Raw genomic sequence first — 14009 nt, 5'->3', positions numbered from 1 at the left:
CTTCCATTAACTGAACATTTTATTAAAATACACTTACCTTATACTCTCACTCACTGGCCACTTTATTAGAAACTCCTTCCTTGTGCTTCCACACACTGCCCACTTTATTAAAAAAGACCTAATTATGCCTCCACCAATCGGCCACTTTATTAGAAACACCTAACTTATGCTTCCATCAACTGGCTACTTTATTGGAAACACTCTGTGCTTTTAAACACAGGCCAGTTTATTAGAAACACTTACAATCTTATGCTTCCACCAACCGGCCACTTTATTAGAAACAACTAACTTATGCTTCCAATCACTGGCCACTTTATTAGAAACACCTAACTTATGCTTCCATTAACTGGCCACTTTATTGGAAACACTCTGTGCTTTTAAACACAGGGCAGTTTATTAGAAACACCTACAATCTTATGCTTCCACTCACTGGCCACTTTATTAGAAACACCTACCTTATGCTTCCAATAACCGGCCACTTTATTAGAAACACCTACCTTATGCTTCCAATAACCGGCCACTTTATTAGAAACACCTACCTTGAGATTGCACCAACCGGCCACTTTATTAGAAACACCTAACTTACGTCTCCACCAATTGGTCACTTTATTAGAAACCCCAACCTCGAGCTTCCATTAACTGGCCACTTTATTAGAAACACCTACCTTGTGCTTCCACTCACTGGCCACTTTATTAGAAACTCTCACACACATATGTTCAAAGTTCTAAGTTATTTATGTGATTCGGCTGTGCTGTGCTCTGATATTGATCACCAAACTGCTATTCATTAGCAATCAGTTGAATGAACAATTTCTGATCATTTATTATCTGTACTATTACTGCTGTTGGCTCTATAGTGTGACAGTCTCTTTCATCATGTGAGTATCAGCTAATCAGCCGACAGAACAAGCCACTAAACCCCGCCTCCTTCCGTGTGATTGGCTATAACATAGGCTTCTTGGCTGCTCTATTAGCCAGTGTTAATGAAGGAAAAGGGGTGCCCCAGCCAATCAGAGGGCGCGGAGGCTGGGCGTCGCTGTCGTCACTGTCGGCAGGGAGGGGCGGTCTGTCTCCGCCGCGCTGAGCATCACTGAGAGAGTGAAATTAGCAGAATCTGATCCAGCAGAGAGCGAGCGGCGCGCCTGGAACAGAAAACAATGGCATCAAAATGTCCAAAATGTGACAAAACGGTGTATTTTGGTAAGTGGTGGGTTTATTTCAATTTAGTTCACCTGTTTTTATTTCAGAAACTGAAGAAAAAGCCCAGCGCTGAATGAATGGCGTGACTGACACTGTACCACTGACCATGCAGCAGCAGCAGCAGCAGTGGTCATTTTATTATCCTCCATCTCCTTTAACTGTTCCTTTATTCATCTTAATAGTGTTCCAGCACGAACATCAGGAGACTAGTCTTTGATCTGGTTTAATCTCATTTAAGCTCACGCTAATCCCGAATTTAACCAGACCTCTGGGTTGCATCATTCCGTATTTTTATGATATCCCTTATGGTGTCTCTTTAGTGATCGGGGCTTTTCCTGCAGACTAGCCCCCTGTACGAGCTTGATGTCACATGTGAAATATGGCTGTGTTTAGAGCTGTAAATGTGGATTGCATTATCATGCACGAGGAACCCTGTAGGATTAGTGTAAATGGTATACTGTCAAATAAATTTAAATTAAGAAAAGAAATACAGTAAAAAAAAAAAAAAATAAGATTATTAGTGTGAATGCAGAATAAAACTCATTTAACATAAAACGGGTACAGCTCTGGAAAAATAAGACCACATAAAAATAATGAGTTTCTTTGTTTTTACCAAACTGAAAACCTCTGGAATATAATCAATAGAAAGATGAATGACCAAGCTAAACTGCTTGAATTTCTGCACCAGGAGTGGCAGAAAGTTATTCAAAAGCAGTGTGTAAGACTGGTGGAGGAGCACCTGCCAAGATGCATGAAAACTGTGGATGCATTAAAAACCAGGGTTGTTCCACCAAATATTGATTTCTGAGCTCTTAAAACTTTATGAATATGAACTTGTTTTCTTTGCATTATTTAAGGTCTGAAAGCTGCAATTTTTTGTTATTTCATCCATTTCTCATTTTATGCAAATACATGCTCTAAACGACAATATTTTTATTTGGAATTTGGGAGAAATGTTGGAAGTAGTTTGTTCATTTTACTCAAACATATAAATAGCAAAATCAGATTTAGAAACTGAAGTGGTCTCTTAATTAAAAAAAAAGGTTTAATTTGAACAATTTATTGCAAGTAAAAGGCAAATGAGAAATGTGCCATGTATAATATATATATATATTTTATATTTATTGCATTTTTTAAGATTTTAGCTGCAGTCAAGGAATATTGTCATGAAAAGCTTTTAATTTGAAATACTTAATAAAAGTCCCCATTGAATGAAAGCCGTGTGTAATTCCCTAGAGATAAATGTCACCTTTAATTTAGGGCCAGATGAAGCTACACGGACCACTGCCTGCCCAGACCAGACACACAGTTTTACTGACCTATACAAGGCTCGTGCAGCAGTGCTATCCAATGATATAGTCTGTATTAGTATACTGTAAGCATACCACACACTGTGACATTTCAGCTTTCAGTGTTAGTGATAATTTTAATTTATATAATCTCTTAGAGCTCATGGATATCACTGAATATTGATGCCTCGTCCCAATTGCATAATACACACTTATACTATAAACGTATAAACTAGCTAAATGCCATTTTTAATAGTGCAGGTTTGGCAGGTCAGTAGAAAAGTATATTACCCCTATAAACAGAGTGATGATGTCTTCTGCTGCCTTTGCCACTGCACTTGCATCATTATAGTTGTTTTGGTTTGTTTGTTTCAGATGTAAAATGTTCAACAACTTTAATCTCGTAATATTATGGCTTTATTCTTGTAATATGTTTTTATTTTCATAATATTATGACTTTAATATTTAATATAACGACTTCATTTTTGTAATATTACAACTTTAATCTTGTAATATAGCAAATTGAAGTTCTTAATACTGAGATTTTAATCTCATAATATTATGACTTTATTCTCAAAGTGAACTAAAATGGCATTGTAGAAAAGTGACCTGTTCCGAGTATGTATCTTGATTATTAAAATTATGTGTGGGAATCACAGGGCCTCTCATGATAATTATTATCACAATACATTGCCCATGATAACAATGATACCACAGTACTGTGATTCTGCAATGCTCGATATATGGCACGACAATTCTCTACAATACTTTACAGCATCTGTGTTGCTGTGTTACTTCTAAATAAGTAAATACCAGGAATTATGGATTTATTGGTGGAAGTGGAAGTTTAACAACCAATATTCAACATAGATATTTTATCACTCCCCTATATTTGAGTACTCAACTGTGACACTTTTATGTATACTGCATTCTCCATACTAACAAACTAATTAGTGTTAGTAATTGGCATGCAGTTATTAGAGCTGTATTGGAAGGAACTTGGTGATGTGATGCGTATCTATACATGATATCATAATACAGGGGTTAGGTTTCAAAATACGACAATATATTGCAATACCATATTAATAACATCTAAGTAAAAGATCTAATGTTATCTAATACTTAAAAATCAATACAGTATGTTAAAACAAAATATTGCAATACAATATCAATATTGTCTCACATCCCTGCTTATCATTAAAGCTTTTTATCAATTCTATATTATAAGCCACATTTTATGAAAGATAAGATATTGACTTTATAAGTTCAAAGTTGTATATATTATTAAAGCTAAGATTTTGGCTTCTAATTAAATTAGAAATGTTATTAACACCTACTTCATACATTTTTAAATATACATTTAATTAAACCTGAAACTCTGACTGAAAATGAACTTTTTTAAGTTATGTATTGTTTGATGTAGACTACTGCTGCTATATATATGTGATGTGTGGTGAATGGTATGAGTATGGCTCAGCAGTAGCAGCTCAGTAAATTAATAAGTGAAAGTGAGCTGTGTTATACTCTGACAGACAGTTTGTGCTGTGAATAATTCAGCGTCCAGCTGGTCCACTGCTGAGGTCCTCTTCCTGTTTTGATGGAGGGAGAGCTGAGGTGGCTGTGTTTTGTTTGTGTTTTTATTGAGAGGCAGCTGTTATCTCTGGTGTAATCTGGTTCATCAGAATGTGGAGAAAACTGGAGCTTTAATTCCCAAAAAGATGCTCTTTTTAATTATTAGCACACATACCCACCTGCTGTTTCAGGAGAGTGTGTGTGTGTGTGGTCAGGGATGAACCTGGTGGGCAATGATGGTGCTTGCAATGGATGAAAGTACGGGTAAGCAGTCCTTTAGGGCCCCATGAGCCAAGGGCCTTTTGTGAAATTTTCACAGATCAGCCATAACATTAAAACCACCTTCATAGTATTGTGCAGTTGCCCTCCTGGCTACCAAAACAGTTCTGACCCTTTGATGATGCGGGGTCCTGTCGTATCTGGAACCAGATTTTAATAAAAAAGGGCCATTGGGGGCCTCACAGGTTCTCATAGATCACCTTGGGCGCTCATGACTCCTTTCTCTGTATTGGTACTATACCACTTTGTACAGGATAATTCCACAAGACCTGCCATTTTGCCCTGGTTGGTCAGTGACTCTGTGTTAGTGAGACTGTGATCTGTCTCACAGAAATTTTATATGAAAAAAAATTACCTTGTTTGATTAACATACATTCAAATTACAAAATTAATTTGTGAGAAAGCAAGTTTTAAATGGTATGATACCAGTGCAGTGTAACAACACATTCAGATTCATAAAGATTCATCATTCAGACTCCACCCTTTTTTCCACTGATAGTAAGAATCAGTTTATTTCTCTAACTGGTTTCTGACACTTCCAGTGGAATGTGACTGGGATATTCTGGGCTAGTGGGACGTGACACTGACTGATAAGACTCTTTCACAGTATCAGTGTTAATGCTGGGCAGGGGAGCACATTTTTGGGAAGGACACACTGCAGCTCCCTGAGAGATTACCTGTATGAGATATTGTGACTATAATTGCAGGGGAACACAAACAGTGTCAACAGTAGTTCATCTGGATTAGTTTCGGATCTGAGGAATGGCTATAAATCAATGGGTGCTGATCAGAGCATTCCAGGCAATCAGCCAGATACACACACACACACACCGGTCACTTTATTTAAGTTTGTTGGTGTACAGTTAGTGAATGACATGTGAAAGCTTAGAGCAGGGGTTTCTAATAAAGTGACCAGTGAATAGAAGCACATGGTTGTAGGTGTTTCCTATAAAGGGGCCAGTGAGTGAAAGTACAAGGTAGTAGTAGGTGTTTCTAATAAAGTGGCCAGTGAGTGGAAGCACAAGGTAGTAGGTGTTTCTAATAAAGTGTCCAGTGAGTGGAAGCACAAGGTAGTAGGTGTTTCTAGTAAAGTGGCCAGTGAGTGGAAGCACAAGGTAGTAGGTGTTTCTAATAAAGTGTCCAGTGAGTGGAAGCACAAGGTAGTAGGTGTTTCTAATAAAGTGTCCAGTGAGTGGAAGCACAAGGTAGTAGGTGTTTCTAATAAAGTGGCCAGTGAGTGAAAGTACAAGGTAGTAGGAGTTTCTAATAAAGTGGCCAGTGAGTGGAAGCGCAGGGTAGATGTTTCTAACAAAGTGGGCATTGAATTGAATAAGTAAGGTTTTCTAATAAAATGGCCAGTTTGTGGAAGGAAACTATATTGCTAATAAACGCTTATTTTTTTGTTATGTGTGTTTTTCCCTCTGTAGCGGAGAAAGTGACGTCTCTGGGGAAAGACTGGCACAAGTTCTGTCTGAAGTGTGAGCGCTGCAGCAAGACCCTAAATCCTGGAGGACACGCCGAGGTAAAGATAAGAAAGAATGTGGGGTAAACGGTTCTGAGTCAGAGTCTGATTGTACCATGTGTTTTCCATTGTCTAGGTATAAACAAGTGGTTCAAAAATCAAATACCTTAATTTAAAGATAGTGAGTGGTGTAATTTGCTTGTTTACTTTCTGTTTTTGTATTTTAATCAAGCAGGTGCTTTAAATTAAAGTTACAGACACATAAATATGTTTCATTTAGAGGTGCTAGATACCTATCCTAACCCCTACCCTACTTTAAATTTTATTTTGCGTAGTGTCATTAGTTTGACCCATGCATGCTTATGAAGTATATTATTAAGATACTCTAGTTCCAGGTTTACACTGTTTACCATTAACTAACTTGGATTAAATACAATTGAAAATACACAGTTTAGATGTATTTAATCAATGCTAGTTAACCATGACCTGTTATATGTAATAGGCAAATCAATAAATTATTAAGTGTATGTAATAATGTAATAATAATATAGGTTCTATTAAATCTAAACCCCAATTTAAACCTTAGTACAAAATTCAAACATAATTCTAGTCTTCTGCTATACACGAAATATAAACCTGATCCTAAACTTAACTTCAATTCAAAACAAAACCTAATACTATTTCTGATTTCAAACTGTAATATAAACCTAACCTAAACACCCCATGAAACCTAATTTTAATATTCACTTTTACAAAATTTTGAACCTAACCTGAACTTTCCTTTGAACTCTTCTAACCTATTCCTCAATCTAAGCCTATTCATAACATTGTTTAGAGAATCATCTTTGATCAGACAGTTTATAATAATAATAGTAACTATAATAACATATTAATAACAGTGTCTGTATAAAATTGATGAGAAGACTCTAAAATAATTGTAAAAGTTTCACCACTAATACATTATAACCTAAATATAAAACAAATATTTAATTAAGATTTTCTGGCTGTTTTAAAACATTCAGATCCACATTTTAAAATTGAGTTATCAAGTCACATTATTGTTTTATAGTGTAAATAAATCCTCTGTTAATATTGCAGTACTGCCAGTGAGTTGTGTACGATTATGTGTTTAATAATCTCTAATCTGGAATAATATGGAAAGACATTTCAGTCTTTTATTTAGATTAATTTCTATTATTCAGCAGTGCGTGTTTTAAGAGAGTAATAACATATCAACTCTCAAAGGGTTTTTCCTAAAAAAACTATTTGGAAAATTATAAAGGTAAGTGTTTCTAATAAATTGGCCAGTAGTGAAAAAATATATAAATTGTGAAATATATGGTAAAAAAGCCAGTTTTAATTGTTTGGCTCATAAGCATGATATTTGGACCACTGTGGATGAAAGATCATCCTCAGCAGACTGCAGCTAACCCGTCTGAGCTGTGTGTTTTGTTTTCACAGCATGATGGAAAGCCGTACTGCCACAAGCCGTGCTACGCTGCCCTCTATGGGCCCAAAGGTGAAATACGTCTAATTACTGTGTGTGTGTGTGTGTGTGTGTGTTTGATGCTAATTTGCGGTGCTTGTGTAAAGTAGGACATCTTCTCCCTTGATGACACAAACACTTCATTAGAGACGCAGCATCAACAGCGCAGCTGCAGAATCTGTACAGTGCTGCTGTATTTGGGTCACTGAATCCAACACAACAATGATTGGAGGGAAGTGTGGTGAACCCTGTATTGATCAGTGACTGTAATCTGATTGAATCATGTCACACTGATGTAGAGCTGTCACAATCAGGAAGTCTTAGCTGACAATTAATTGCAATTAACAATTGAATAGAATAGAACAATACATTTATAATATTAAATATTTATGCTTCATTAGCTTGTGAGTAATAGTTGCAAATTCTGGTGTTTCATAAAGGTGTTTAAATTAATTAAGCAAACTTCATGCATCAAGTGTATCTTAGGTTAGTGTGAATAAATACATTTGAATTAATTATCGAATTAAATTTTACACTCTTTAAACAGTAGTTATAAAACAACTGTCTCATCTTATTTGTTGCAAACTCGTATTCTCTGTGTTTTGTCTTTTTAATAATAAAAAATAGTAAAAGCAGTAAATGATTGTGATCAGTACAAATAATCGCAGTTAAGGCAAATAAATTTGATTATATGATTATGTAATAATTGTGACAGACCTACACTGATGATCAACAGGATTGAATAATCCGTTTTTTCTCTGAAGGTGTGAATATCGGTGGTGCTGGATCGTATGTGTATGAGACCCCTGCGGGTGATGCCCCTGCAAGTTCTGGTTCAGAACCGGACCCCAAACCTGAGGAGAAGAAATCAGCTCCTCCAACCCGGGGTCCAATTAAGGGTGAGATTAAGAGGAAAAAAAATCTATGAAATACAACACCACCTAAAAATAAACCTTATTTTGAATACCAATACAGTATACACTGACATGCCAAAAAGTCATCGGAAAGCATTACGTGATATCTTATTTCAAGAGGCAGGTTTTGGACTGCTCACACCTGTATAATTTGTGAGGTGTTATTTTGTGAGTGAGACGTAATCATGGAGGAATGTTTAATGCCCGCAGCACTTTCCATATTTTTCGCACTATAAGCTGAAATCGTCAGGGCTCCTTATAATCTGCTGCACCTTATATATGAATTTTACCAGTTTTACCAGGAGCAATAAATCCACTCTGCTGAACTACAGCGATATAAAATAGTTTTAGTTTAGTTCTCCAGCACCGAGACTGGAGTAGCATTAGCATTAGCCGCTAACTGCTATTTTCCAGTTCCCGAGTATTAGCGGCCTGCTAACCCTGGCTAGCACCGCTAGGGCAGCATTAGCATTACCCGCTAATCACGCTAGCTCTTTCAATATACAGATGTGAGTATTATCGACCTGTAGCCTGCTTCTTTTCCCACTAGCGGTTAGCCGCTAATGCTCCAGCCTTAGTGCTGGTAAAATCTAGGAATCTAAGCTTTCCGTAAATAAATGGAAGCGCTTTACTCACACAAACAGTTTTCAGGAGAGAAATCTGTGCAGATTAACAACATCCAGTGATGGTTTTACTTTAAAAGAAAGTATTTTTTTTTTATGAGCTACCCCCCCCCCCCCCCCACCACCACCCAGCTGCTAAAATAGAAATTCCTTATAGTGTCGATTAAAATGCTCCTTATAATCCAGTGCACCTGAAAATAGACCAGAAAATAGACATTTATTGATAGTGCGCCTTATAATACGGTGAAAAATACAGTATACAAAATAAAGAACATAGAATAGAATGTCACATCTATCTGGTACCACATCCATCTGTGCCGTGAGCACGTTGGCCAGTGCTCAGCCTCACTCACAAGATAACACCCCACAACTTATTCAGGTTTTCTTTAGGTCAGTCTTAAGCCATTCTCTAAACTAACACTCCAATGGTGTTGACTATGCAGCTCTGATGTTAATATTATTGTATCTGTTCTAATATGGCTCCTGTTGCAAGAACCAGATATTAAATGATAAGTGTGGACTTGATCAAAAATCCAGTTTACCCAGTAATTGTTGGCTGCATTCGCCTTTAACCTCCATTGTAGATAAAACTTTAAAAAATCCAACATCAGGTGAGAAAACTTAGGAAATTGACTTTAAGAGTGTGATTGTACTTTCAATGCTTTAAATGCTTCAGCTGCACAGTCCATTTAAACGCAACACAGAAATCCTGTTTGTTTCCAGTGTGGAGTCATATATAGGTTATGTTATGATCATCTCATCTTTCTCTTTTCACGCAGCTGCAAGCTTCTCATCTTTTTCTGGACAACCAAATATCTGCCCACGCTGCAGCAAGACAGTGTATTTCGGTGAGTTCTGACAGCGTGTTGTCTTGAATGAAATAGATTTTCCCCAGTTCTGCTCCCTCTGGGGAGACTGTGAAGTCCCTGCAGAATACATTGTTCCATAAAACATCAAACACACAAAACAACGCTCAACGAATCAACTTCCATTATACATCCTGAACCAGTTTATAATGAGGCCAGGGTTTAGTAGACTGAGTAGGATGTAGAAGTATAGAAGTGATGGGTTTCTGTACTCTGAGCTTTAGCTAATGAACCTCATGAATGTTGTTTCCACTTTTATCGAGGTGCCATACATGTAATATTTGTTATGTGATGATAAGACTATTTTAACATGGTAAAAGTGTCCATCACTACAACATGTATACAGCTCTGGACAAAAATAAGAGACCTCTTAAAAATGATGAGTTTCTTTGATTTTACCAAATTGAAACCCTCTGGAATATAATCAATAGGAAGATGGATGATCACAAACCATCAAACCAAACTGAACTGCTTGACTTTTTGCACCAGGAGTGGCATAAAGTTATCCAAAAGCAGTGTGTAAGACTGGTGGAGGAGAACATGCCAAGATGCATGTGTGATTAAAAACCAGGGTTATTCCAACAAATACTGATTTCTGAACTCTTAATACTTTATGAATATGGACTTGTTTTCTTTGCATTATTTGAGGTCTGAAAGTTCTTTTTTGTTATTTCAGCCATTTCTCATTTTCTGCAAGTAATTAATCTAAATGACAATATTTTTATTTGGAATTTGGGAGAAATGTTGTCCGTAGTTAAACGTATACCTATAAATAGCAAAATCAGAGAAAATGATTTAGAAAGTAAAGTGGCCTCTTAATTATTTTTTATCTTCTAGATAAATAACATTTCTAAAAACTACCAACATCATGTTTGCCAGTCCTTGTCTTCTGCACAATACATGTAATTTAGAAACATGGTCAATAAAATTGTGCTTTTTCCAATGTTCAAATACATCACCTTCCTTCTATTACCCCCCCCCCCCCCCCACAGCTCCACCCATAAATCCCCTCTTCCAAACAAATACAGCTCCTCCATTAAGTATTCTCTTTTCATATTTCTAAAATGTAATGTGTGTGTGCTGTGTGTGTTGTATGTGTGTGTGTTAGCTGAAAAGGTGTCGTCCCTGGGTAAAGACTGGCACAGGCCGTGTCTGCGCTGTGAGCGCTGCAGTAAGACTCTGGCCCCGGGGAGCCATGCTGAGGTGAGTGGCATTTGCCGGAATCAGATCCAGCTGGATTTAGTGACCTTTTTTGTGCTATGGACTAAAATGCTTGATTTTGCAATGACCTTTCTTAATATTTGCAGAACTATAAGAAATATCATTTTTAATGTATAATGACTTATGAATATGCATCTGATACAGTCCGTTTTAAATATAATTGGGCAGTGATACAATGTTTGGAAATCTTGTAAAATTTCCATCGCTTTATTTCAAATTTCAATTTATAAAACTTAACCACCTAACAATGTTATTTTATCAACATATCCTACAATGATTCATCACCTAAATGTTAAATTATGCTATGTCTGTGTTTTATTGTTTGTTTGCTTCAGCATGATGGACAGCCGTACTGCCATAAACCGTGCTATGCTGTTCTCTTTGGACCAAAAGGTACTCCACCATCTCACAAATTATAATTACGATACTATCAAATAATGAATATCAATAATCTTGCTTCTAGATGGCTAATTCTTGTAGGCTAAACACTGTACAGTTTTGGAAATCTTGCTCTTCACTCTTTGAGTAATCCATTGTATAATTCCAAATCTTATAATCCACATGCTCACACTCCAGATATGTCAAACACAACCCCATATAGACAGTTCTGTATAGAGACACTCGAGTGCCTGAGTCTAAAGAATTTGAGAAAGCTTTGCTAATATCTGCCACACTGTGCACCGAAACTAAAACCCAGAAAAGCACATGCTGTACATAGATAGTCCAGACAAATTAAAAGCAATTGAAGAAATGAAAAAGAAATCAAACGTTTACTTTTCCCATTTCCAATCAACTGCAATTGACTGAATCTGTTTACAGAGATGAGGTGGACCTGAACATTTTGTTGACTGAGAGTGAAACATTTAGATTTTTTAGTAAACAGCACTGTTAGAAATAGCTTGGGTTTTTGGTTGGCTCACATTCTCTATTTACTCAGCTTTCTCTCTCTTTCTCTCTCTTGGAACATTAGAGCACTGACGTGACCACTTGCTCTACGAATGCACATCCTGATATCATTTTTCACCAAACATCTTCTTATTAGTAAAATCATGTTACTGGCATGTAATTATAAGTCTGGGCAACTAACCAAGGTTAAACAGCTAATAGCTTTTCTATTCTGCCTGATCATATTTATTATAATCTGCTTGTGATGTTTTGCTTTAATGTAGTGGTAAATATGAACCTCTTGCTCATTTTTAACTTCTGGTTTCTAATGGAACTCAAGATACAGCTGCATTGCTACACTCTAAAAAACAGAGGTACGATATGAGTACTTTTTTGTACTCGAAGGTACATTCTTTATAATTGTACCCTCAAAGGTACAATATTGGTCTTTACAGGGTCAGATTTGTTCCCTCTGAAGTACAAAGTAATTTCTAACAGCAATAAGTACAGATTTGTACCATTTAACCAGCCAAAAGGTACATTCAGTATTCTGCATCACTGTACTAATGAACAGTATATATTTAAATTGCACATTTTTTATTTGAAAGCCAGACAATTTTGTATCATCAAGTTTTTGAGCCATTTGTAGTTGATGACAATGTTTATAATCTTTATAATCTATACTGGCACAAAAACCATGGGTACAAAAAAGGACTTTCACTGAAAGGTACTTTTTTGTACCTCAATATAAGGTACAGCCCCAGCGACAAGCTTTGTACTCTTTTAAGTACAAATCTGTACTTATATTTCTTAGAGTGTAAGGCAATGATGGAAACACTGGAATAGTCAGAAAATACTCATATTGTATGTAAATATATATATTTTTGCTTTAAACAATGATCTCTAAACAATGTCTGACCAAAGGGCACACCAATATAGTAAAAGTTAAAGATTGTTAGAGATATATAAAAACAGTTAAATACAAATGTTCTTGGGATTAGGTGTAGTTAATGTGCAGGAAACTGACTCTGGGCTATTAACATTTAACATTTCTAATGGTTGTAAATTGGTGATCTAATGCTGTGAGTGCTGCGTGTTTGTTCAGGAGTCAACACTGGAGGAATGGGGAGCTACATCTACGAAGAGCCAAGTGCCGATAACCAGCCCTGAACCTGCGGCACCAGATGAACCCTACTTATCCAGCTTCCTCATCTAGTTTAAACCAGTTTTATCCTCCTTATCTCGAATGTGTAGAACTAACTCATCTAACATGTGCCAATCTCATTCACTAATAAGCATTAACACGAGCTTAGCCTTGCCATGTTTATATACTTTGTACTTTTTTAAACTAGAAGACCTGGTGTGTAGTCCACTCTGCTGGGGATGAACAGTATTATTTATCTCGGTCTCTATGATGTTTTCTAATGATTAACACCTGTAGCTATGTTAGTTGTGACTGAGGTTCTGAGGCTTTTTTAGCCCTCTTATTTATTATTTATTGTGCCTGTTTTCTATTGGTTAACTGCACCCACTTGCCTGTTGATGTCACAGAGTTTTGTATATTAAAAAGGTTAGAGATTGTGTGTGTGTGTGTGTTTTATTAAGATTAATTAGCTCTAGCTAACTAAGGTAGTCATGCTCTTGAAAATGATTCAGGATACCACAAATAATATAAAGATCAAACACTTTCTGTGCATTATTACACTTACATTTACATATTGTAGATACCACAGAGCTAAATATTGTAGTGTGCCAGTTTATACTGGTATAATCAAATAATGAGACCTTTAATTTGGCAATCATAAATGCCATATTCACAATCTTTCATAAAGATTGTTACACAGTGTTCCACATCACTGTTGCATATTGTTTTACTCAAAAAACTCCTTTACAGTATAAGTTAAATCCTTCATACATATCAATGGAAGTCTAATTAAAAAGCCATTATGTAGTTTTTTTAATTACCTTTCATTATAAACATGCTATACACAGTAGGTTTTTACATATTGTGTTCAGACTTGCTCTTATTATCCCTAGGCATATTTGAGTGGAACATATGAGTAGCACCACGCTTCACAATGAAGCACTAAAATGAGAACAAAAAAAAAGATGATTTGTTTATATTGTAGACGATTGAAGAAGTAAAGCGAGCTGACAACATTTAATGGACACTAGATTATTTATTATCTAATAAGTTCATTTTCTCCTACTC

General features: G+C 36.2%; 1 protein-coding gene across 1 annotated transcript; it reads left to right on the top strand.

Moving 5' to 3' along the window:
• The first annotated feature begins 1042 nt into the window (after positions 1 to 1042).
• crip2l (cysteine-rich protein 2-like) lies at positions 1043 to 13378 on the top strand. Its single transcript, XM_007252928.4, has 8 exons — positions 1043 to 1200; positions 5768 to 5862; positions 7264 to 7321; positions 8053 to 8187; positions 9605 to 9673; positions 10800 to 10894; positions 11248 to 11305; positions 12903 to 13378. Exons 1-8 carry the CDS (start codon positions 1158 to 1160, stop codon positions 12965 to 12967), a joined length of 618 nt encoding a protein of 205 aa, XP_007252990.1. The 5' UTR covers positions 1043 to 1157; the 3' UTR covers positions 12968 to 13378.
• Positions 13379 to 14009: the final 631 nt, after the last annotated feature.

The sequence above is a fragment of the Astyanax mexicanus genome, chromosome 1 (assembly GCF_023375975.1).
Source record: "Astyanax mexicanus isolate ESR-SI-001 chromosome 1, AstMex3_surface, whole genome shotgun sequence".
In the NCBI taxonomy this organism is placed as follows: Eukaryota; Metazoa; Chordata; class Actinopteri; order Characiformes; family Acestrorhamphidae; genus Astyanax; species Astyanax mexicanus.
Note: the sequence above shows the minus strand (reverse complement) of the source record. Positions and strands in the feature narration are given on the sequence as shown.

What these genes read in the sequence shown, in the direction of transcription:
- crip2l (XM_007252928.4), top strand. Translation starts at nt 1,158, where the DNA reads ATGGCATCAAAATGTCCAAAATGTGACAAAACGGTGTATTTTG. An exon ending in CAGCAAGACAGTGTATTTCG is followed by an intron (nt 9,674 to 10,799) that starts GTGAGTTCTGAC and finishes TGTGTGTGTTAG; the next exon opens with CTGAAAAGGTGTCGTCCCTG. An exon ending in TGTTCTCTTTGGACCAAAAG is followed by an intron (nt 11,306 to 12,902) that starts GTACTCCACCAT and finishes GTGTTTGTTCAG; the next exon opens with GAGTCAACACTGGAGGAATG.